General features: G+C 39.9%; 1 protein-coding gene across 1 annotated transcript in view; it reads right to left on the reverse strand.

Annotated features, from left to right (window-relative positions):
- The window catches only part of prkn (parkin RBR E3 ubiquitin protein ligase), a 186,033-nt gene that overhangs the window by 132,539 nt on the left and 26,323 nt on the right, over positions 1 to 27,171 (reverse strand). The window contains exon 2 of the mRNA XM_051917228.1: positions 5,142 to 5,305. Within this exon, the coding sequence (XP_051773188.1) occupies positions 5,142 to 5,305 (164 nt within the window). The remainder of the gene's footprint in view (positions 1 to 5,141; positions 5,306 to 27,171) is intronic.

A 27,171-nucleotide genomic window follows, 5' to 3' on the forward strand; every position in this document is an offset into this window, starting at 1 on the left:
AGCGCTGCGGAGCTTCTGGCCCGATGGTGGAAATGCAGCGTGATTTTGGGCTTGGTGCTACAAGTCCAGGGCTATTAGCCTAGCCTGGCCCCCCTGGCTCGCACTGGCCCGACAGTGGAAAAGCGGCTATTGTAATGTAAACAAGTGTTTAAATAAAAGGTTTTGTATGTATGAATGAAAGGTAAATAAATACACAATTATAAAATATATATCACTTTTTTTTTTATTTAAAACACATAGCCTAGGTTAGAGACCTGCACTCCCGCAGAACTCCCGCGGGATTCGCGGGACCCAATGCAACAGAGTGCGGCGTGGGACAAGATTTGATGGGCGCGTGCAGGTGCGGGCGGTGAGACACTACTCGTGTGCGGGTTGTGGGAGAATCAAATGATTCGCGGGACTCCCGCAAAATAGAAATATCTAAACATAAAATATCTAAAAACTATTAAATTGTTATTCATATATTGCAAAAAAGCAACAAGAACAACTAATATAGAATAAAAACTATTTACAGTCGCAAGCATATGCGAGATTCTATTTATAACTTGTGTTTGCAGTGTTGAGCAGTGTAGCCAATCACAGACATATCTGTTGATTTCTGAGACACAATGGAGACGCAACACAATGGACTATATGCACGGTTACTTCCTGGTTGTCGTTAAGCCAGCTCGGGTATTTCCGGTAAACTGTTAGCTGTTCATTCTGTAGTCGCTGTACATCGACATAAAACCATCAATGGTTGACTTTTTAATGTTGTTGTATTCATATTTTAATGCAGTTATCACATTTACCTAATTTGCCAATAAACCTGTTTTATTGATTGCAATAAAGACGAAGCTATTGGGACCGTTTAAAAACGCTGTGTCTGTAATTAGACACGCACACGCATTTTTTTTTCCCCCAGCACTTCAAATGTTATTTTTAATGTGATGACCACAAACATTATTTGTTCATCCTTCTGAGGTTGTCCCCATTGTAAAACCGAACGTTTAAAAATGTAGGAAATTCAACATTTGATAGAAAACACTTATTTAAAAATAAAAAAGACAATAATTACCACTTTAACCAGCAGGTGGCGGCAAAGTAGCATTTATTTGCGCATATATCAGCCATTTCCTCTAATCATTTTTCACTTCGTTTTTGACTAATTATTAAACATCATAAAATAACTAGGTTTAAAAATACATTTTGTCAATGTGAAGTATGGAATACTCAAAAAATCTTAAGAAAAACAATAACTTCTCTTGTGAATGAATGACACAGAAAGCGAGCACCGCTCTTTCCCTTTGTAATCACAGCAGCTGTCAGTCAGTGCAGCGCAAGATCAATGATTTCAGCACACTTGTAAAAACACACATTTTATTCAATTAATCTAACTAAAGTGCACAATAAATATTTAATTTTTGAAGCTTTTTTCACATAAAAGTGTGAAAACTGATGGTCGAATTGAATTTAGGCGAGGAGGAACAATGAGGTACGTCTTTTTTTTTTTAATAAATATATATTACTAAATTAATGCTATGCCTGACTATTTAAGTGACTATATTCTGATTATAAACTAAGTATTACACTATTGATGCTCAACACACTAGCAAATGACTATCTCACCGGAAGTTTTCGAGCTGGCTTATATTATTGCAGAAGTTCTAAAGAAAGCTCTGTGCATATCGCCCATTAGGTGTTCATGTTAGAATCCTCTCATCACTCAAAACGCTGGAGTTTTTATGCAGTGCTGAAATTTGCGCGCTCACAAATCCTATTTTTATAACACACGAAGTGTAAACATTATGCAAGATTCATTGTGTTATAACCTAACAGAGCTTTGTGGGATCGCGATGAACTGAGATGTCAGCTTTTTAGTCATTATAAAGGGAGCGCTCTTTGCGCGCGGTCTGCCACCTATACCAAACCATGCATGCATGCAGCTTACTTTTCGGTTAAAACTAACTGTGGTTTGTGAATATTGATGCTTTAAAAAATATTTTATCGGAAGCGTTTATGCTGGGATGTTGTGACGACACATAACTTAATATTTCATGGATGTACGGACAAAAAGGTATATAAGCTACTTTTATGCGCGATTTTGCGGGCGGGAGCGGGACAAAACATGAATGTCGCGGGCGGGAGCGGGACAATATAATATATTTTTTTGCGGCAGCGGGACAGAATCCTGCAGGACCGGGCGGGAGCGGGACTGAAAAATCCGTCCCGCGCAGGTCTCTAGCCTAGGCTATAATGGGTTCCGTGTCAAATTCAAGATTATGACTTGGCTGATTTCATTACCCCTCCCCCCCTAATTTGCCCACCTCTAACTGGAATTGACAATGGAAACACACTCCCGTAATTTTTTCATCTCACTTTCGGGTGTGAACGTAGTCTGCAGGCACCTGCTCTTCAACTTCCAATCTTTATTTATGAAATGCACGGTCAGACTCATAAATGAAGCCATGTTAATGCTGGACCACATATCAGTATTGGCGGAAAAGAAATCACTTTCTTGCAGTTCAGCGATGATGATCTACTTGATTTTCTTGAATAACTGGGAATGACACTGAATTTTTTTTTTTGCTTGGCAACTCATATTGTTTATCGAATGACTGGAGCATTTCTCTGAAGGCAGGTTTCGCCACAGCGCGGAACGGTGCATTCCCGACCACCAAATACTTTGCCACATTTCTAGTTAACATCTTCCATTTATCGCTGTCTCGTTTGTATTTGGCCGGTTTTAAGAAAGCCTCTTCAATACCAACCTGACCAGGGCTTTTGTATTCACGGGAACTTGAAGACATCACTTGAACAAATGTGGATGGGTGACATGACTGGAGATGGCTCTTGAGATTTAAAGTGTTCACCCTCATCTCACTTTCGGGTGTGAATGTAGTCTGCAGGTACCTGCTCTTCAACTTCCATTCTTTATTTATGAAATGCACAGACAGACTCATAAATGAAGCCATCCAAATTTATTGGTTCACCTCTCTCGTTTTGGCATGAATCCAAAATGATCAGATCAGATCAGCAATGTAGTATTTGGTTTCCCAACAAGGTCCATTGCTGAACACAAAGTGAATCTGCTGAATGCAGAAGAATCTGGATTTTGCTGCGCTCAAACCCGCCAATCTAAAGGAAATGCATTTATGGTGTTTGAGGTAATGCATATTAACCTAAAATCTTAGCCTAAATAAAACAATCTAAAGCTAAATGGTAGGCTATAAATGCCAATAGCTATCACAACTGTTACTATTATTACACTCGTATACAAAACTTTGTATTTTATACTTGTCATAGTGTGTGACATCATGTGCACACTACCACCTGTGGCACAAATGATGAGCAGATGATTTTCAGTTGAGTTATGAGGTGGGACGCTGAGCTCCACACAGCATCTGCTACAGCTCTTACACACAGCAGGAGTTTCATCAGTGAAAATGAGATATTGTGAATCACACGAATGTACTGTGCTGCGTTTGGGCTTTAGGGGCAAAAACTAGACGAACTTTGTCTTTGACACATACACAGACGAGCTCAAAAACGAACGTCAGAGATCTGCTTCCATTTTTACCACTGGGAGAATCAAATTGTAAATATTTCCTTGCCATGTGTGTGTTGTCTGCACATCTATAGGTGACTGTTTTTCACCATTGTTTTGACCCACATAAAAGCAAAGAACAATGTCAAACTGGTCATATTATGAGACAACGCTTCACCGCCATTGACAGAATTTTCCGGCTTTCTGTGTTTTCACTGTGTTATGGTAGGGGGCGCTATGACATCTTCTAAAAAACTAGACAATCTCCTGATCAAAAAACACAGACAAAAAAGAAGCAGAAACAAGCGATAGCATATGTAAGCAGATGCATATCTAAAATAGCATGATCATCAACATTAAGCATATAAATCAAAACTGCCTAACGTTATGTTCAGATATTCATACAACAAAATATTCTGTGATCCATGAAACTTTTGTGAAAATGATCAAAAATGCTGGCGCTGTCAACTTTTTTCAGAAACGCTGGTGGGGAAAGAGTTAATTTTGTTAATTTTTTTGTTTATGTTCATTTTGAGGAATACTGAATCTGTTTTTGTGCAAGTGTCATGAGTAAATGCCTGCTCACATTTAGTCTAGAACTACAATAACCATCATGTTTACACAGCACACACAACTCCTCTGCACTTACTCCTGATTTCTCTAAACACAGGTACAGGAGAGGTGTAGGGCAATAAATGGTAAAACAAAGTTACTTTTTTTTTATTATGTTGTAAATTTAAAAATAATGTTACTTTACTAGTTACTTGAAAAAAAGGTTTCTGTTTACGTAACTCACTTTACTTGTAATGTTTCAAATTGTGTACTTCCAGGGGTCCTGTGTCAGCCAAGCAACTGCCATTGAGATGCACGGCAATGCATCTCATTGAGATGTATGGTAAAGCAACAGATTGCTTTCTCCGGGTATTGTAGACCTCTTTAGCATGAATGTGTGTGGACAACGAAAAGTGCCTCTGGATGCTTCAGTATGTGTGTGTCTGGTTTAATGCATAATTAAGAAGGTCAGGATTAATGAAGCACTGCAGACTAAAGTTCAGGAGATACTTTGGCTCTGTTTACTCTGACAGAGACCCCACAGAGACCTCCTCATTCACAATACTTGGAAAGAACGAGCGAGAGAGAGAGAGAGAGAGAGAGAGAGAGAGAGAGAGAGAGCAAACAAAAGCATGAGAAATAGAGGGAATTGATAAATGAAAAGTTTTGTCTGCTCGGTCTAATACAGGGTTTGACCCACACACTTTACAAGATGTACTTTTACAAAGAGTAACCTAATTATCCAAACACAAATGCACAAAGAGAGTGAGAAAGATAAAACAAACCCCCCAAGGAATATTTGAAAGACAACACAAGTAATTATAAAATTACCAAAATAAACTTATGTGGGTCAAAAAAAAGGCTAAAGTTTAGCTAACTGCATTTAATATACTATTATATCTTTTAATTTAATTGCAACTAACATTCAATAAAGTGTCGGAAAAACATTACATTCATTTCACACTTAATTATATTTAGAAAACACATTTTTTCTATAACAAGTACTCTTTTTAAAAGTATGTTAAGTGTACTTCTTGTTCGCAATGGAAGGGCGGGGGGTTACCTGAAGTGTGGATTCATTGCAGAGCTCGCGTCCAGCAAAGATGACCCGCAGTTGATCAGGCTGTACGCCCTGTAAACGCCCCACCGTCTTCTTCAGCTCTGCTATACTTGCACCCTTTTCCAATTCCACTGGGAACCCATGGCTGGAATTAAACCGCACATACACTAAGAGAACAGGAGACAATGAGAGAGATTTTGTCAAAGACTGACATGGGGTTTATCCTATGATAGCCTGTGATATACCACAGAAAAAGGGACATATAAGGATAATAATGGTGTATACTTGGATGGAATGGGTGGAACAAAGAATAGGCTACATAAACCAAACTTTCAGAGTCAAAAGCAGGTCACTATTAAAGCAGCCTTAATGTCAAATAGATTAATATTTTTCCTTTGATATCAGCTGCCTCAGTTTATGCCACTCTTTTTTGAATGTGGATTAAAATGATGGTGCATACACTCAGATGCAAGGAGTCCTTATCAGTACGCCCACACCAGAGCACAGCTTGACATCTCAAAATAATGCGGCCTATGCACTAGAGCCTTAGAAGAACAAAGCTGTATGAAGCTTGTAAATAAATCAGAAATTAGAAACAAAAAATAAGCATTTTTTTTTTTTTTTTTTTAAGATATTTTCGTGCCATGTACTACTTGGGGACATTCTGTGTACCACTGATAGTACATGTACTGTACCACAGTTTGAGAAACACTGGGGTAAAGAATAGGGTATAGGTTACAGGTTATAGAAAAGTGTAACACGTACAAGGTATAGGGTATACAAAAGGGTACAGGGTATTTCAATAGGATACAGGGTACAGAAAAGGCAATAGAACATTAAAAAAATAGATAAATGGTATAGACCAGGCAATAAACAATATATAACCTGGATATTGTATGGGTGTAACTATACACATACAGTATATTCATACTGAAATGAATATTTGCCGCACATGTGCACTGAATGACACTTCTATGTGCACAGAAAAATGCGTCTGGAAACTAACGGAGTACACAGAGTGAGCTGCTGTGGGAAAGGTGCATGATCCAAGTTGTCCTAAAAGTGAGACGTGCTTTGTATCAAGTGTTTCAAACTAACTCATAAGCATACAGTTTAAAGCAGCTTGCCCTCCTGACAAATGTGTATTGTTTAATGTAATTGAGAATTTGAGACTCTTTTACATCTTACAGTTATATCCTTATCTGTAAATGTAAAAAAAAAAAAAAAAAGTATTTAAATTTTGAATCGAATCGTGACTTATATATATATTGGGACATGCCTCTTAATTCTTGAATTCAGGTATTTCAATCAGACCCATTGCCACAGGTGTAGAAAATCAAGCACGTAGCCATGCAGTCTACATTTACAAATCGTGAAAAAAAATGGATCGTTCTGAAGAGCTCTGTGATAGGATGCCACCTTTGCAATAAGTCAGTTTGTGAAATTTCCTTCATGCTAGATATTCCACAGTCAACTGTAAATGATATTATTGGAAAGTGGACCTCTATTTTTGAAAGTAAATTGGTATTAGAGACAAGACATTTAAACAACACAAACACGCAGCAGACAGCATAAAAGCAATCTGTGAAAGTACCGGACACACAGAAGAGAATAAAGACAGGAGGGATAATGATATGTGGCTGTTTTTTCAGATGTTGGGTTAGGCCTCTTACTTTCAATGAAGGGAAATCTTAATGCTTCAGCATACCAAGACTTTTTAGACAATGCTATTCTTCCAACTTTGTGGGAACAGTCTGGGTAAGGCCCTTTTCTATTCTACCATGACTGCTCCAGAGAACAAAGCAAAGCCCATGGATGAGTTTGGTGTGGAAGAACTTGACTGGCCCGAACACCCCATCCAACACCTTTGGGATGAACTGGAAAGGAGATTGTGAGCCAGGCCTTCAACAGTGCCTGACCTCACAAATGCTCTACTGGATGGGCAATAATTCCCACAGAAACACTCCAAAATCTTGTTGAAAGCCTTCCCAGAGAAGTGGAAGCTGTTAAAGCTGCAAAGGGGGACCATCTCCATATTAATGTCTATGTATTTAGAATGTGAAGTCATTACAGTCCTTCTTGGTGTAATGCAGTGGTTCCCAAACATTTTAGAGTGGAGTACCCCCTGAGGCATTTAACATCCTTCTGCTTACCCCCTCTCATCCACTTAGACTGCAGTCTTTTATTAATATTTACCCCCTTAAATTGATTTTCAGGTGCATTTTTTACCTTTATAAAGGCAAAGTTTTCATTTTTTTTTTTTTTTAAATTCCATTCATTTAATTATTAATATAATACATAAAGCAATAAACTAAACTAAATCAATAATTTCATTTTTGCACTGCAGTGGTAGAAGCTGCATCTAGATGTATTTACACTTTATTTATGTCATTGTAATTGCATTCATGCTACCTCTGAGCAGCATATGTTCTTCAAGCTAGTAAGTGCTAAAACACCAATTTTACAAAGGTGCATATTCGAGAACGGCAGTAATGTAGTGTGATTTGCTAAGGCAGCATACTCTTCATGCAACCTATCATATGCACGCTGCTTGTGAGGTATTCATGTATTTGACCTTTTACGGCACAACCATTTTCTTGTTTTTACACTAGAGGCGGCATTTTTAGTGATAGCAATACATGCGTAGTTTAATGCTATTTTAAGGTGGGGTTGAATTAAATGTACAGCAAAATCATGATATGGACTAGTGTCTGTGACTAATAAAGCTTAAAAAGACTGCTAATGAATTTGAAGTCTGCATGTTCTGCGTCTATGAATGAGCGCCGCAGTTTTATACACACATACTGAAGCACATGTGATGCTTGTGGTGTTTTCAGCATCTACCATCTCACTATATGAGGACATTAATACATGAACTGGAGACACAGAACAGCTCAAAGAACACAGAAACTCAAAGGTCTTCATTACAACCTGCCAAAATAAATGCCTGGTTTAACTTGAAGATATTATGAAAGAAATATACTACTATTGCACAGTAGAATGTAATTCTTAAAGTAATAATAATAATAATTATAATACAATTTATTAAAATATTACTAAGGGTAATTTAAATTTTAATTAGATTACATTTTAAAGGGTAAACTAAATTGTTTGTAATAATTGAAAGTAAATTGGTATTAGAGAAAAGACACAAAAACACACACTAGGCCAGCCTGGTCTCATTGTTAATACGTAAGTATTAATACGTAACTTTCAAAGACACAAAACGTACACTTTTTGTACGTTTAGAAAGGTGCTAAAACGTACAATATTGACGTAATTATGGCACTAAAACATAAAAATACTTACGTTTTTACAGCGAAAAAACGTAAAATATTTACAAATCTTTCATGTCATAAAGATATATGTATAATTTCCATTTAATCGTTTTGTAGATAAATGTAAGATCCCTAAACCCCATCCCGAAACTAAACCTACCCATTTTATACAGAATGTTAAAAGAATAAAACATAAAGAAAAGAAATGTGTAGGAAAATGACAATTTTAGTAAAAATATAACATTAAAACGATATTTTGAGCCACTAATCCTACACCTACCCCTAAACCTACCCATAACCATTTCTTTAAACTACCTACTAATATAAATAAAAGAATGACAGACAAACAAGCGTAATCACAATAATTTATTTTTTGCGAAAATGTCAAAAGTGGTACCAAAAAGTAGTTCAAATGATGATGAGTTCCAGTCACAGTCCTCTCTGGCGGTAATAGTTTTTTATAGGGTACAGAGCAGAATTTAACTTATTAATCCATTAAAATATGATGAATCCGGCTTCTCTCCGTGAAGGCGCGACACTCATTTCAAATGTCAATCCACTGAAACACGGCATGTCGTAATCTGTGACGAAGCAGGTGAGAACCAATGAGCGTTCGATATCAGTGCCGTAAACCATGTCGTAACGCTTCTCGAGGGTGGCGCTACTTTCAAATTTGAATCATAACGAGCGCGAGCTTTGACTGTGACGGTCGCTGTTGCTGAGAATGAAGATGAAGATCGATGGATAAAGGGCTGAATTTGGATCTGTTCCTTACAAACATATGGATTCTAAAGATTTGGAGTACAGCGAACAAATAAAATTGATGTGATTTGTGAATTTATGTTGTGCTTTGGTGTATCTTACGGTTGTATTGTCAGTCGCTGCATAGGAGAAAACGCCTTCTGTGTCGCACAGCAAACAAACTAAATATTACAAAATGGTTAAACAATTACGAAATTATTGAAATTATTGAAAGAATTATTGAAAACGTAAGTAAATGTACGTGTGGTAGAACCACAATTTACGTAAAAATACACACGTTTTCTCATGAGATCACGTTGACTAGGCAGCATAAAAGCAATCCGTGAAAGTACCGGACACACAGAAGAGACTAAAGACAGGAGTCGAAGATAGCAGCAGTCAGCGACGAGGACAAAACAGGTCTGACAGAGACACAAAAAAACCCATGTTAACATTCAGGCTGTGCCGTCCCTCCTCTAAAAAACACAACCCCCTTCATTAAGATGATGGCGATTTGGTGCAGAAGGACTTTTCTTGTTATCATGTGTGCTTATTATTTTAATTGAAACGAGTCAACCTGTTCAAAGCCCCCAGAGGCGTAGAGATAAACTCAAAATGGAAAAATGATTGATATTAAAAGAAAAAAAAAAAAAATTCCACATTACGGAAAAAAACGGAAAGGGTGAGAGGACGGGAATGAAGGTGTTTGTTCTCCACACTAATGCAACTAGCTCTGATTAAACATACAGCATCATCACAAAGTGAAATTAAAAATCAGTTATAAAACTGGTTATAGATGGCTAAAGGATTCAGTTGTCACTCTAGTTTATAACTGAACTGTGTGTGAACAAAATCGTATTTAGCTTTAAAACAGGACTGACAACCATATTATGCTTCTGTATAAACATAGCCATTTTATCTTTCTTGGTCTTTTCCGGAAATACACAAACATACTCAAAAATGAAAGGGAGTGAGAGATTTGGTCATGTAGACTCAATATCACTCTTCCAGGAAATTGCATCGGGTGATATTGTTGACTTAAGCACAGAGGGGGCAACTCTTGCCCTGATTGCTACTAAACAACAAAAGCTGAGGGTCTTGCAGCGCTCTTTAAGAGGGGTTTGAGTGATTGCTTGTTGTTAAAGCGTGACATTCTCTAATAAAGGCATTCTGTCAACCATATTTGGAGACAAATGACACTTGAGCCAACAGCAGGCCAAAAATACAACAAATCATATCGGAGAGAGTGGAAAAAGAACTGAGAAAGAAACCTGCACTTGGACGGTTTGTAAGATCAAATACAAGCAGTTTTGGTACGGCTAAAAGGATAGTTCACTTAAAAATCACAATTGTCAATTACTTACCCTCATGTCATCCCAAGTCCTAAACCTGGGATGCATTTTCCATACAAAGCTGTAATTCACTGTTTAACTACTGCACTTATGCACCCCCATACCATCAGAGACGCTGGCTTTTGAACTGAATACTGATAACACGCTGGAAGGTCTCCCTCCTCTTTAGCCCGGAGGACACGGCGTCCGTGATTTCCAACAAGAATGTCAAATTTGGACTCGTCTGACCATAGAACACTTTTCCACTTTGAAACAGTCCATTTTAAATGAGCCTTGGCCCACAGGACACGACGGGGCTTCTGGACCATGTTCACATATGGCTTCCTTTTTGCCTGATAGAGCTTTAGTTGGCATCTGCAGATGGCACAGCGGATTGCGTTTACCGGCAGTGGTTTCTGGAAGTATTCCTGGGCCCATTTAGTACTGTCATTGACACAATCATGCCGATGAGTGATGCAGTGTCGTCTGAGGGCCTGAAGACCACGGGCATCCAATAAAGGTCTTCGGCCTTGTCCCTTACGCACAGAGATTTCTCCAGTTTCTCTGAATCTTTTGATGATGTTATGCACTGTAGATGATGAGATTTGCAAAGCCTTTGCAATTTGACATTGAGGAACATTGTTTTCCACAATCTTTTTAAGCACTCTTTCACAGATTGGAGAGCCTATGCCCATCTTTACTTCTGAGAGACTCTGCCTCTCTAAGACATCTCTTTTATAGCTAATCATGTTACAGACCTGATATCAATTAACTTAATTAGCTGCTAGATGTTCTCCCAGCTGAATCTTTTTAAAATTTCTTGCTTTTTCAGCCATTTATTGCCCCCGTGCCAACTTTTTTGAGACTTGTAGCAGGCATCAAATTTGAAATGAGCTCATTTAGTGGATAAACGTGTAAAATTTCTCCATTTAAACATTTGTTATGTTATTTATGTTCTATTGTGAATAAAATATTGGCTCATGTGATTTGAAAGTCTTTTAGTTTTCATTTTATTCAAATTTAAAAAACAGTCCCAAATTTTACCGATGCTTTTGGGAAACTGTTTGACTTTCTTTCTTCTGTGCAACACACATAATATTGTGAAAGTTGGAGTGAAACTCAGGTGAATCCAATGTTGTATTTGAAACCATTACCTTGGTATATTTTTTAAAGAAGAAATAAAGTCATACAGGCTTGGAACAACATGAAGGTGAGAAAATTTTGACAGAATTTATATTTTTGGGTGAACTATCCTTTTTAATATCACAATGTATTTCATTGCCTTCATAAAATACGCCTCTTCCTTCTTTATTACACACATCACTGCTATTTCTTTATGCTGTAACACCAAGCAGGCTTTAATGTCGGGGCAACTGGTCTATTTCCATTCAGACTATTTCTACTGATTACGCTAAGAATAGCAATGACTGCGCTGACAGTTGAGACAAAGATAAGCCCGTAGTGAGCGCAGAGCCACAGTCAGGGCAGGTCGGGGGTGACGTGTGCTGTCGTGCTGATTTCCATAATGTCTCTCATTGTTTTGTCTGCCTTCCAGGAGGATAACAAATGAGTAAATTCCCCCTTTGTCATGTTTCATCACAGCAGGAGCCAGTTTCGTGAGCGCATCTCGACGTGCCTGGACTGTCAGAGTTTTTCTTCAGTCGGCGAGAGTGACAGAAAGCAATCATCACCGCGCCACTGGGCCCGATTTTAGAGCAATGAGGCCAAACTCTAGAATAGTACAACAATTTAAGCCCTAGTAAGTTAAACTCACAGATCTCCAGATATCACTACTCTGCGACATTTTTTAAGAACTACAGATTGACCTTTGTTACAGTGGTATGAACCAGGAGTGTTCTGATTGTCAAGTCTGACTTTTTAAGCTGCTGATGGCCATATAGTGATTTATTCTTTATGAATAATTAAAATAATGTTGTCCAGGACACTGTGAGTGTGGAGACTGTAATGTACAGCAAGAGGTGTTTAAAGCTTAGCTTAAATGTGTGCTATTACCCATGGCACAAAAATGGTCTACTACACATGACAAACAAATAATGTGCAATTTTTAACAGTATTTTTATTTATTGAAATTCATTTTAATTACATAGCATACTATTACATTTAATTACATACTAATATTATGTATTATTATGCATTGTAAATAATGCAAAATTACAGCATTAAATGGTTCTCCTTTTCCTATGTTCTCCTTGCTATGTCATATAGTGTCTCTCTCAGTGAATGGGACACAAATTTTACTAGTAAAATTGATATGATGAATAATATATGTGTCAAATAATGTTCTTAGTCTTTTGTTCCTGTAGGGGAGACTACAATAATTTACTATGGATTAAATGAAAATCAAATTAAATACAATTTATTGTGTAACCAAAATACCAATAATGCCCAGAAGAAGAGAAAAAAAAAACTTAGCTTGTGACTTTTAATTATAAACAAGGATAAAAATAATAAAAGCAAAAATGTGTCTCCAAATATACTTGGACGGCCGTTAATACACCTGGGCGGCCCGCCCAAGTAAAGTCTATGCGTGGGAAGCACTGATATCCGAGTGTAACAAATTATCAAAAAAAGAAAAGAGGCATGCCGGGGACTTGGTTCTATCCAGCGCTTGTTGATTGGATATTGGCGTTTCACTCCAAAATGAACGTAAGCTTACTGTCAATTGTGGAGTGATGAGTTTTAAGCAGATATGATGATTGGAGAAATCTGGCATAAGTCGTCAGAGACAAGTCTGATGTTTTCCCCAGAAGATCGAGTTATGACACTCTGATTAAACAGTAGGGGCCCTATCATACACCTGGCGCAATGCGACACCAGGTGCGACGCAAGTGTGTTTTTGCTAGTTTCAGCCTGATGCAGTTATCATTTTCACATCCTGCGCCACGTTGTTTAAATCACAAATGCACTCGCACCCATCTGTTCGCCCATGGGTGTGCTGGTCTGAAAACAAGGTGTGTTCAGGCGCATTGTTGGCGTATTGCTATTTTGAGGCAACTGAAAACGACTGTGCCACTGACCAACTGAAACCTGGAATAAAAAGTCAATGGTGCAGTATTTTTGTTATTTAAAGGGTGCGTTAGTAATATGCGCCTATAGTGTTTTAGTGTGTGTCCCTTTAAATGCAACTGAGCTGCTGTTCCCCACCCTCCTTTCCAGAAGAAGGCGGAGCCTTTACAGCTTGTGCCTCGGACACTCCACCAACAACAAACAAAACATCTGTTTGTTTTTGTTTATCATCTCTATCGTGGTTATGCTCATGTGACACTGCAATTCTTTGTCAACATGAAAGTTTATTATTTGCATGCGAAAGCCATAACAGTTTAAACATCTGATATGCGGTTTTCTGAGCACACACACCCGAAGGGGCCTGTTCTAATGTGATGTCACAATGAATGTATTTCTGAACGGCTCATTTTGAGACACTGTTTCTGATTTATGGGGAAAATATTAGGGTGTTTGTGTACATACACTTCAGATTATGTTCAAAAACAATGTAAAAGTGAGTTTATAATAGGTCCCCTTTATTGTCAGCAACACTGGAGCTATTTGATCTCCACAAGTTTGTGTAAAACCTGGTGATCATGTTCTCCAGCATGATTTGAGATTAATTTGGATCATCAATGAATTTGGATGATCGATGTCAAAAAAATGTGTTTATTAGTATCTGCTATTTAAGTCATCATTATTTTATCTTAATTTTAAAGGATTAGTTCACTTCAGAAATAAAGTTTCCTGATAATTTACGGAAGTACAGATCCAGTGTCTACAAAGCGAACGTGCAAAGTCAAAGTCAAACGGCCTTTACAAAAAAAAATGTAAAAACAAAAGTTGGAGGAGAAAATGTTTTTTGCCCTACCGCGGTACCGCCTACGTCACGCCACGCTACGTCACTATGTGACTACAGTGGTTCTACATTAATATTATGAAGCGACGAGAATACTTTTTATGCACCAAAAAAAACAAAATAACGTCTTTTCAACAATATCTAGTGATGGCCGATTTCAAAACACTGCTTCATGAAGCTTCACGTGACTTTGCGAAAAAAGATTCATAAAGCTTCGAAGCAGTGTTTTGAAATCACTAGATATTGTTGAAAAGTCATTATTTTGTTTTTTTGGCACACAAAAAGTATTCTCGTTGCTTCATAAATTTAATGTAGAACCACTGTATTCACATGAACTGTTTTAAATATGTTTTGAGTACCTTTCCGGATCTTGAGAAGTTAGGTGACATTGCTGGCAATAGAGGCCTCACTGAGCCATCGGATTTCATCAAAAATATCTTAATTTGTGTTCTGAAGATGAACGAAGGTCTTATGGGTGTAGAACGACATGAGGGTGAGTAATAAATGACGTAATTTTCATTTTTGGGTGAACTAACCCTTTAATTACAATTTTGGAATCCCAGATTTTCTGATTTCTTTATTTATATAACATCATGCAAGCACTTTTCAATCAAAGATGCAACACAATTCAGATGACTTGCACTCAATTGAATCAGCCAGGCCAATGTAATCAGTAGCTGCTGAGGCAAGTTTTAAACAGGAATCCAGGTGATCATCAGTTCAGGTTGAGCAGTATTTGGATTCGGTTTTCTTCATGTGAGAAAATGCTGTCTCACACATGTTAAGCCAAACAAGGCTGTCATGGTTCAGTGCACATCTTCTGATGTTGGGATATTTTCTCTCATCGAAGTTCCAAAAATGTCCAGCAGAAGCTCTGCCTTCATCTGAATGTCAGACTGCAGCAATAAATTTTCATCCTCCAGGGCAGATGCGTTTATTTGGAAAGCTGACGCAATGTTTGACGCCTGTGTACAGTTGTTGGAAAATGTGGAGTTCTGGTCATACAACTGAATCTGATCTGAACTAAGTCGCAAAAATAAACAAATGAGGTCTGCTAAAACAAATAACTTCAGATTATATGTTTGCATGAGTATTGTGACAAATTTGGTTAAATAACTCCTAGAGTTATTTCACGTCTACTTAACACAGGGTGCAAATATTCTCACTGCAAAGTGGAAAAACTGGTTAACTGGGTGGAAATCAAACCCATACCTTGACCTTGGTGTTGTTGGGCCCAACAAGCTAAATGCAACCAACAAGAACATTAACCCCCAGTTTCGCAGCTTCTATTACGTCTGCTATCTGAGACCTCGTGTCTTGGTTTCATTGGACCATGACAGTGGAAATTGCTTGAACCATCTAAAATAAATTTGTGTTAAGAGTAAACCGAGCACAGGGTGAAGTGAAAAAAAATAAATAAGTGGAGAGATTGAGAGAGATGCATACAGAATGTGTCTACCTGAACACTAAAGTGCAGGTAAGGGAGAGTCTTACTGAATCTTACAGAAACTGTTCCTGCGATTTTGAAAGGATCTCTGAAAATTGAATCTTTAAAATGTTTGGCTTCAGCTCTATGAGTGCACTTATTTACAGAACATGATAAATCCTCAATTCATTCTGGTTTACTGCAAAATGTCATCCTTACATATGAAAGAAAAAGGCCAATGTGCTCAAACAAGACTCGAAAATGCCAATGCAGAAGATTGTAATTTTCATTTGATTTACAAAAATTGTAGGCTTTCTGCCTGTGCTCTTCAACAACTGCCAGAATTCAGCATGAAGTGAAAAGTAACACAGTAGTTAAATCTTGACCTTGAAAGTCCTGACTTTAAGGCCAGTTAACATCAAGAGCGATAACTATAACAATAACTATAAACTTTTAATAATCATTCTAATTGTAAGAGAATAGGGAAGGACACACCACAACTATAAAAATAAGGACACAGAGGAACAATATCGTTGGAATCACTTTCAGAACATTTTTTTTTTCTAGGCTGATGAACGCTAAAATCATTGACAGCCAATTAGAATCCACCTAACTTTAAAGAGCTAGAGGATTTAAGGCAGCAGACAACATAACTGTAGCACGTGTCTATAATAAACAGAACTTTATCGTCCATTGGTGTGGATGCTAGTTATCATGGTGTGAACTGGTCTTTAGAGCAGTGGTTCTCAACCTTTTTGACGCCAAAGCCCTGCTTTGTCTGAGACAATAATCAAAGGCCCTCCAATATAAGCTGATATTTACCTCTGGTGCATGGGCTTACCGGACACATGCCCAGTATACTAGACCAAATACTAGAGCTCACTGTCAATGAAGCCTACTTTGAATGTCTTTTGCACTCAACTGTGTGCTAGATGGAGCAGAATGTGGAAAATGGACTTTGCTCGAGCCATAAAGGGATAGTTCACCCAAAAATTTAAATTATCCCATGATTTACCCACCCTCAAGCCATCCTAGGTGTATATGACTATCTTCTTTCAGATGAACACAATCAGAGTTATATTATGAAATATCCTGGCTCTTCCAAACTTTATAATGGTAGTAAATGGCGCTCCTGATTTTGAAGTCGAAAAAAGTGCATCTATCCATCATAAAAGATATCCACACGGCTCCAGGGGGTTAATAAAGGCCTTCTGAAGTGAAGCCATGGGTTTTTGTAAGAAAAATAACCATATTTAAATCTTTATAACTAAAACAACTAGCTTCCGCCAGACGGCCTACACAAATCGATTTATGGCAAAAGAGTAATCTCTGACCTGACGCATTGACACAACAATGAACGCAGAAGCACAAAGGATAGAGCAAAACAAAACACTGGTCATGAATTAGAAGACTAAAATGAGAAATTTTAAAGAGAAATGTTGAAGGATTTCTATATAAGAGAAGAGGAGCTTGAGTATGTTGCCCAGCCATATTTGTTTAAATCCCGAGAGGTGTCGGACTTGACCCTCTTCTAGTCTGACTCAACCTACTGAGGTCTTGACCTGGACTTGGATTTGAATGAATCACATGTTACCTTTTACTAGAGCACATTTATACCAACAAGAAACATCTCGGTTACATAGGTAACCCTCATTCCCTGAAGGAGGGAACGGAGACGTACGTCGGACAGACCGACGAATAGGAATAGGAATCTTGCAAGAGAGGCCAATCTGCTTCGAGTGTAACTAAACGAGCCAATGCACATTGTCATGCAATCATATGCATCAGCTGCTCGCCTCGCAGCGCGGGTATTTAATGAGTAGCAGGTGCGTTGCATCTTCAGGTTTTCGCTGAGGAGCCGAACAGGTTAGGCGGCAGAATCAGCGGGGTACAGCGACTGTGGCGACGGGACATACATCTCCATTCCCTCCTTCAGGGAACGAGGGTTACCTATGTAACCGAGACGTTCCCATTCAGTCGGTCACGTTCAATGTACGTCGGACAGACCGACGAATAGGAATCCCTACCAAAGCGCCACAGGAGCTGCCCCCTTCCAGCGCTCTGTTGCAAGCCACCTGAACCCCCTTGCCTAAGGACGATGGGACAGGGCTAACACAGAGAGTGTCAATCACTGCTGTTCCCCAAAACCCACTCAGTGAGACTACTGGATAACACTGGGAAAGCGTACCCTTTCGCTGGGAAAGGAATGCTGCGGAAGCCACATCCTTCCCTGAAGGAGTTATATGGAGAAGTACATATGGACTAACCCCGTAGGGCTGTACTACATATGGAAGTACTGGGGTGACTCCAACCTGATGAGAGGTGGGTTCTCCCAGAGGGAAAGAAACAGGCTTCGTTTAGGAGCAACCGTGAAACTATACATATGGGATCCCTGTAGGGTCACACACATGGTACCCACCGTAAATCCGGTTCTCAAGGATACAACAGAGTATAGGCCTGGCGCCAGATGCTCCACCACGTCCGGCTAACGAAGGGAGATCGGAGGACTCAACAGGGTCTGCCTTGTAGGAACTCTCTGGAGTAATAAGCGCATGTAAGCGCAGCAAGCCGACACTAAGCCGAGGCCTCTCCATGCCTCTGACCTGAGGTGAGAACATGGGAGGAGACCGGCTTGAAACAAAGGCTATAGAATCTAGCGAACGTGTTAGGTGTCGCCCAGCCCGCAGCTCTACAAATGTCTGTCAGCGAGGCGCCACGAGCCAGCGCCCAGGAGGATGCAACACCTCTCGTAGAGTGAGCATGCAACCTGAGCAGGCAGGGCACGCCTTGTGCTTGCTAAGCCAAGGCGATGGCGTCCACTATCCAGTGGGCCATCCTCTGCTTGGAGACAGCCTTTCTCTTCTGCTGGCCTCTGTAACAGACAAAGAGCTGGTCTGAGGTCCTGAGGCTTTGAGTTCTGTCTAAGTACAGTCGCAAAGCGCGGAAGTGCTTGCAGGCTCATTGCCTGGTCCCTGAAGGGAGTGGTAGGAACCTTGGGCACATAGCCAGGCCGGGGTCTCAGTACCACATGGCCGTCGCCTGGACCGAACTCTAGGCACGATTCGTCGACCGAAAATGCCTGCAGGTCCCCTACCCTCTTGATGGAGGCCAATGCAACCAGCAGCAAAGTCTTCATCGACAGAATCTTTAAGTCTGCTGACTGCAAGGGCTCAAAGAGAGCATTCTGGAGAGCCCAAAGCACCAGAGCAAGGTCCCAAGAGGGTATGGAGGGGGGGTTGAGGAAGATTTAACCGTCTCGCCCCCCTAAGGAACCTGACAACCAGGTCATGCTTACCAACAGACTTGCCCTCGATGTGGTCGTGGTATGCGGAAATTGCGGCAGCATGAACTTTGAGGGTGGAGGGAGACAGCCTACGCTCCAACCCTTGCTGCAAGAAGGAAAGCACGACTCTGATCGAACATCATCGGGGGTCTTCTCAGCGAGAAGAGCACCACTCAACGAACAGGTTCCACTTCAAGGCGTAAGCACGTCTCGTAGACGGTGCACGTGCCGAAGTGATGATGTTAAGTACCTCGGGGGGTAAGTCACCTAGAACCTCCGCGTCCCGTCCAGGGGGGGGTGCCAAAGGGATCTCCCATCTCTGAGAAAGAAGGTCCTTCTTCAGAGGGATGCGCCAGGGAGGGGCTGTCGCGAGGAGTGAGAGTTCCGGGAACCAGGTCCAGTTGGGCCAATAGGGCCCAAGAGGGATGTGGTCGTGGTATGCCTGCTAGTTGGGCCCTATTGTTGGGCCAATAGGGCCCAACTAGCAGGACCTCCTCCTCGTCCTCCCTGACCTTGCACAAGGTCTGTGCAAGTAGGCTCACTGGGGGAAACGCATATTTGCGAAGGCCCCGGGCCAGCTGTGTGCCAGTGCATCTGTACCGAGTATTCCCTCGGACAGGGAGTAAAACAACTGGCAGTAAGAGGTTTCTGGTGAGGCAAACAGGTCTAAATGAGCATCCCCGAACTCTCTCCAAATCAGCTGGACCACCTGGGGTCCAGCTCGTGGGAGCTCGTCAGCCACATGGTTGAGCACACCAGGAACATGAATGGCGCGAAGCGACCTCAGATGCTTCTGACTCCAAAGGAGGAGATGGCGGGTGAGTTGTGACATGCGACGGGAGCGTAGACCACCTTGACGGTTGATGTACACAACGGTTGCAGTGTTGTCCGTGCGGACCAGCACATGCTTGCCCCGTAACGGCCCTTTCAGGCAGCCCAGGGCAAGGCGTACTGCTAGCAACTCGAGGCAGTTGATGTGCCAATGCAGTTGGGGGCCCGTCCATACCCGGCCGTGAAAACAGCCTTTTACAGCTGGGAATAGCTTTGCTCAAATAAAGCAAAAAAGAAAAATAATCAAAAGAAAGAGAGGACTCGACCCCGCTGCTATGCTGTCCGCCCGCACTGAGAAGAAGAGCAGTATGAAGAGCTGGACTCATCTAGAAGACACTTGCTTGCAGAAACACAGACACATATGTTCGGCTCCGAATCGAAAAGCTGAAGATGCAACGCACCTGCTGCTCATTAAATACCCGCGCTGCGAGGCAGGCAGCTGATGCATATGATTGCATGCCAATGTGCATTGGCTCATTTAGTTACACTCGAAGCAGATTGGCCTCTCTAGCGAGATTCCTATTCCTATTCGTCGGTCTGTCCAACATACGTCGAACGTGACCGACTGAATGGGAACTATGCTTCTAACCACAGGTCGAGAGCTAAAGGTCCAACCACATAATTTTGCAATACTGTCTGCGAATGTTTGTTGGAACTATGGTTTCAGGAAACACTGAATCGTTAAATTATGTTAATAACAATGGAACTTGCAATGGTTTTAGGAAATGTGACTTTCTACTGTGACAACAAATAGTAAAAAAACAAATAGTATTTCGAAAATTGTTTTTTGTCTGTACATTGAAAGTCAGTGAAATCCAATGTTGTTTTCAACCCATTATCATGTTTTCATAGATCAAGTTATACAGGCTTGGAAAGAAATAAAGTTGACACAGGGCTTAACCTGGACTTGGATTTGAATGAGCTGGTCTCAACTACAACACTGGTTATGGGCTTCTTATGGTTAAGTTAGGTTTAAGGTTAGGGATGGAGTTTAGCCTATAATTATTTTCATGGAATGTTGTTCCAGGACCAACAAATGTTACTGAACCAGGAACAGGCACTCAGGAATAAAACAATGCTTTATGCTAGCATGGCATGTCCAACTGCTCATATTGTCATGAAAACAGAAAGACCACACCATTTGATAGTGGAGTAACATGAATTTGAATGAAACTGTCTTTTCCTCAAAGCATGTCTGATTATCTGTGTATGAGGTCACAACATATATAAGCAAATCTACAACCAACCTCTGGTAGTGAGCGCATTCCCTGAATGACTAAAGAAAACGACAGCTCAGGAAGAAGAAAATCTACCTGCCAGCCATTTTATAATGAAATGTGTTATTTACAGATAACATGCCGAGACTGTAATTCCGAGAAAGCAGAGAGAATAAAAGAGTGCAAGATAGACGAGGCAGAGCACTGTCAATCAAAAGAGAGGCGACCAGGGTTTCATGACCAGCCAATGATTTGTGTCCGCCTGGAGTGGCAGACGGCCAGATCAATCTAGGCCGCACACAGGCAGTAATATGAAGACAGATTGGCTTAATTCTGTACTGCAGCTTCTGAGAGAAATAGAGTCTGGGGACTCTTTAGCGCTGGAGCCAGACAGAGCGAAGGAGAAGAAGGAAGGAGACAGAAAGGAGGCAGGGTCAGAAGAATGTTTTACGAAGGGAAAGATGTAAATGTGAAACCCAAGAGGATGGGGAAGACTTGGAAGTTTGGACAGAGATGGCTCCTTGTGTTCTAGGGATAAGTCAGCAGGGTCAACTAGTTGATTAGTCATCCAACACCAGACTAGTTCATCTCAAGGATGTCTAAAATACATTAAAGGAATAGTTCACACAAAAATGAAAACTCTGTCATTTACTCACTCTCATGTACTTCCAAACCCCAATGACTTTTGTTCATCTTCAAAACACAAATTAAGACATTTTTAAAGAAAACTGGCCAAGCAATCAAAACTTTGACATCGTAAAAGCACATTAAATATGGTAAATAAATGTATTCTTGTTACCCACAAGAACAAAGCTCTTAAAAGGTGATGGTACACGGGGCAACTTTTGTTGCTGAGTGATGTTGCTTGGGCACTTTCCCATTGAGAATGGGTAACAAATTTCTATCTGGATACTTTAGATTGAAATTTGTTGCAAATTCTCAATGGGAAAGTTCCCAAGCAACATTGCCTGGCAACATTGCTCAAAAAGTTCCCCTGTGTATCATCACCTGTTTCTTGCAGAAGCACAAACTTGTGTGAAATGTAAGAACAATGGAAGAACAAACCTCCTTGGTTCTTGCAGGTTTGGTTGAGCAATGCTTTTATATGAATAAATGCCTAAATTAAATAATATAAACAAACGTGATGCTTCAGAACACTGCTCGATTCATACGAATTACTTTTATGATGTCTTTCTGAACTTTTTGAGGCGTCAAAGTTAGGATAGAATGGACTTTCAGTAAAGGTACAGAAATCTCTCAGGTTTCATTAAAGATATCTTAATTTGCGTTTCAAAGATGAACATAAGTCGTATCATCAAAGAGGAAAAGAACTCTTATGTTTGGGTGAACTAACTTTTTAAGGTGATGATACACGGGGCAACTTTTTGAGCAATGTTGCCGGGCAATGTTGCTTGGGCACTTTCCTATTGAGAATGGGAAACAAATTTCAATCTAAAGTATCCAGATAGAAATTTGTTGCCCATTCTCAATAGGAAAGTGCCCAAGCAACATCGCTCGGTGACATTGCACGGCAACATTTCTCAAAAAGTTGCCCCATGTATCATGACCTTAAGACAGCTATCCTCAACTGCAGACACTCAGCTGGTGCAGAAACCCCAACATTCAGTTCTAGACACTGTTTTCTAGCCAATCAGAAAATCATGACAAAATTGTGTCATGGCAAAGCTACATGGCTGAACGCCATTTTAACTTTTAATATTCTTTTAGCAGTGGTGTATTAAAAAGAGGATAAATTAAGAAGCACAACATCTTGAACATGCTGACAGCAAGATGAACGTTCAGTTTGTAACAGTCCCCCAGTGCTGTCAGCACAGTATAACCCTTTTAGAATTTGAATTTTTAAATTCGTTCACTTAAAAGAACAGCTTCCACAGCAATGAACGCACCGCTTTTGTAACAGATCCACCATCTTCAACAGTAAACGTCAGGACACTAACTGTTAGACTTTAAAATGATATCATAATTAAGAAAAAGTCTCATTGCAAGTATGAAGTGAGAAGAAAACATTATTAAGTAGTTTGGCAAAATACTTAAAAGGAAAAAAAAAATTGACAAAATTCTTAATATTTGGAAAAAAAAAAAAAAATTGTATCCGCCAAATCAAAGTCATGTGGTGCAACCAACATGCAGTAATACATAGCAAATAAAAAAAAAAAGAAAAATATAAATGGGACATGTAGACCCACATGACTGTGTGCCAAGGTAAATAAGTCTCTTAATAACTTGACAAAGTTAGTTCAGGTTGTAAAATGTCAAGTGGTTTGACTTCCCAAAACCTTTATATATGCTCCATCCAGGTTTTACATATATATATATATACATACAAGAATGTGTGCTGTGTGTACACGACACCCTCTAAGAAACACATTTTATCGGGGTCTGATGGACCCTAATTAACAAGACTTCCTTAAAACAGACTAATTGACTACTTGATTGATTAACCCACTGCCAAGTCGATTTTGAAAAAATGTCGTTTTGCACATCCCTATTATGCTCATGGAAATAAGAATGTGATTACTGAAAAAACACCTTTGGAATATCGGCTGACATTGCAGGCCACTTTCCCTGGGCTCGGGTCGGTCTACTTGCCATTGATTAGCAATAAAGTACCGCTACAGCGCTGACAAAAGCACCATAAAATACTGCCAACTCCATTGCCTTTAATTTCCCCTTCCATAACAATAAAGAAGATTGATTCTTCCATTCCAGAACTCCGTTTGAGCAATTAAGAGAACAAATACTACTGTAAGGCTTTTTCATTCCCCGCCTCTCGACTTTTAGCGATATGACTGGAAGGACAAAAATAGACAGCGTTGTTTGGGCCACAACTCAGTGGTCATGATACAGAACTACCTATAGTGCTATCTATCCATCCAAATGGAAGGGAAGGAGGGGGGTGGAGGAGAAATAGGGAAAGTGAGAGAGTACAGGAGCAAAAGACGAGAGGCCCGCGGTACTGTCTAGAGGAGAGTTATCCGCAGACCAATGGCCAAATTGATTCCGTCGAGCACTGTTCATCAGGCGCACAGTAGCACTAGGAAATATTCCCTCCTCCATCCGTCCTCTCCTATTAGCACGATGGACGAGTAATTTTTCTCTGGAAATAGCTAATGGAAACATGCAGTAAATCACTACTTAAAGGTGCATAAAAATGTACAGCTTAAAATCAGCTATAATAAAATGAAATAAATATATTTAGGGAAAGTGTTTGGGAAACAATTGATCTTTTAATTGCAAATGACACATTGTAGCTTTAAAAAATACAATTAGTTAATTATAATTACAGTTGTTGTTAAAGTTATCTGTGTATCTGTCTGTCACACCAGGACAATTAATATGTAGTTCAGTCATGAAACTCTAGAGGGCACAGGCTGTTCTTTTACATGCAATCTGCAAGCAATCACATCGATACCACCAGTGTTGGGAGTAACGCATTACAAAAGTAATTATATTACAGTAATCTATTACTTTTTACTGTAACACAGTAATATAACGCATTACTAATAAAATTTGGGTAATATTATACTCGTTACGATATCAGTAACGCACGTTACAACAACGCATTTTAACCCAAAATTAAGTGGTGTTAGTTTTATTTTTTACCAACGTCGCAAGACATACCAGAAAAAAAAAATACGCTGGTAAAATAGTATGTCTATTTCCTGCTGCTGGAATTCGATGGTTGAGATGACTGCAGAGACGGATTCTACATTTGTGAGATGGACCTAGCTACTCCCATTATTTTCAGAGAAAAGGATGATAATGTAATAGTCAAGTGCAATATTGCCATCTATGTGCGGCACTGAGGGACTTTCAGCACTTGTAAAAACACGCTAACACTAAGATAACCGAGAGAGCTTTAGAATGCACTGGACGAGAGCGCAGACAAGACAAACAACAGATGCAGAAATACAGTGAGCCGCGAGTTTGTTTGCGCATCAATAATAACGGACTCGCGCATACCTAATGTATGACTCCTGTATGTCACTGTAATCGTCTTTACCTTCATTACAATCGTCATCAATTAAAAAGTTATTAGCGACACTAGTTTTCTTTATCCAACTGAGGGTATGTTTACACAACAATGAGAAGTTTTTCCTTGGAGTTATCCGTGTACAGACGACACCAATGTCAAAACAATCCTCATTCATACGAATCCGTGAAAATGACTAAAAACGCTGTACAGGTACTGGTCATATAATTAGAATATCATCAAAAAGTTGATTTATTTCACTAATTCCATTCAAAAAGTGAAACTTGTATATTATATTCATTCATTACACACAGACGGATATATTTCAAATGTTTATTTCTTTTAATTTTGATGATTATAACTGACAACTAAGGAAAATCCCAAATTCAGTATCTCAGAAAATTAGAATATTACTTAAGACCAATACAAAGAAAGGATTTTTAGAAATCTTGGCCAACTGAAAAGTATGAACATGAAAAGTATGAGCATGTACAGCACTCAATACTTAGTTGGGGCTCCTTTTGCCTGAATTACTGCAGCAATGCGGCGTGGCATGGAGTCGATCAGTCTGTGGCACTGCTCAGGTGTTATAAGAGCCCAGGTTGCTCTGATAGTGGCCTTCAGCTCTTCTGCATTGTTGGGTCTGGCATATCGCATCTTCCTCTTTACAATACCCCATAGATTTTCTATGGGGTTAAGGTCAGGCGAGTTTGCTGGCCAATTAAGAACAGGGATACCATGGTCCTTAAACCAGGTACTGGTAGCTTTGGCACTGTGTGCAGGTGCCAAGTCCTGTTGGAAAATGAAATCTGCATCTCCATAAAGTTGGTCAGCAGCAGGAAGCATGAAGTGCTCTAAAACTTCCTGGTATACGGCTGCGTTGACCTTGGACCTCAGAAAACACAGTGGACCAACACCAGCAGATGACATGGCACCCCAAACCATCACTGACTGTGGAAACTTTACACTGGACCTCAAGCAACGTGGATTGTGTGCCTCTCCTCTCTTCCTCCAGACTCTGGGACCCTGATTTCCAAAGGAAATGCAAAATTTACTTTCATCAGAGAACATAACTTTGGACCACTCAGCAGCAGTCCAGTCCTTTTTGTCTTTAGCCCAGGCGAGACGCTTCTGACGCTGTCTGTTGTTCAAGAGTGGCTTGACACAAGGAATGCGACAGCTGAAACCCATGTCTTGCATACGTCTGTGCGTAGTGGTTCTTGAAGCACTGACTCCAGCTGCAGTCCACTCTTTGTGAATCTCCCCCACATTTTTGAATGGGTTTTGTTTCACAATCCTCTCCAGGGTGCGGTTATCCCTATTGCTTGTACACTTTTTCTACCACATCTTTTCCTTCCCTTCGCCTCTCTATTAATGTGCTTGGACACAGAGCTCTGTGAACAGCCATCCTCTTTTTCAATGACCTTTTGTGTCTTGCCCTCCTTGTGCAAGGTGTCAATGGTCGTCTTTTGGACAACTGTCAAGTCAGCAGTCTTCCCCATGATTGTGTAGCCTACAGAACTAGACTGAGAGACTGATTTAAAGGCCTTTGCAGGTGTTTTGAGTTAATTATCTGATTAGAGTGTGGCACCAGGTTTCTTCAATATTGAACCTTTTCACAATATTCTAATTTTCTGAGATACTGAATTTGGGATTTTCCTTAGTTGTCAGTTATAATCAACAAAATTAAAGGAAATAAACATTTGAAATATATCAGTCTGTGTGTGAATGAATATAATATACAAGTTTCACTTTTTGAATGAAATGAGTGAAATAAATCAACTTTTTGATGATATTCTAATTATATGAGCAGCACCTGTATTCTGCTGGCAGGCCATTAGATGGCGATGAAACACCATAGACTGAACATGTAATGCGCATGTGCATGACGTCATCGTTTTCACAGATTCACGTTTTTGTTGTTTACACAGAGACCGTTTTCAGACCACCAAAATGCCATTGTCATGTAAATAAATGGCCAAAACGCATAAAAAGTTTTCAGTTTTTATTTGAAAATGGTGCCGTGTAAACAGCCCCTGAGAGATTTAGTTTGCGTATACCATGTTA

This window comes from Ctenopharyngodon idella, chromosome 13 (assembly GCF_019924925.1).
Source record: "Ctenopharyngodon idella isolate HZGC_01 chromosome 13, HZGC01, whole genome shotgun sequence".
Taxonomy (NCBI): domain Eukaryota; kingdom Metazoa; phylum Chordata; class Actinopteri; order Cypriniformes; family Xenocyprididae; genus Ctenopharyngodon; species Ctenopharyngodon idella.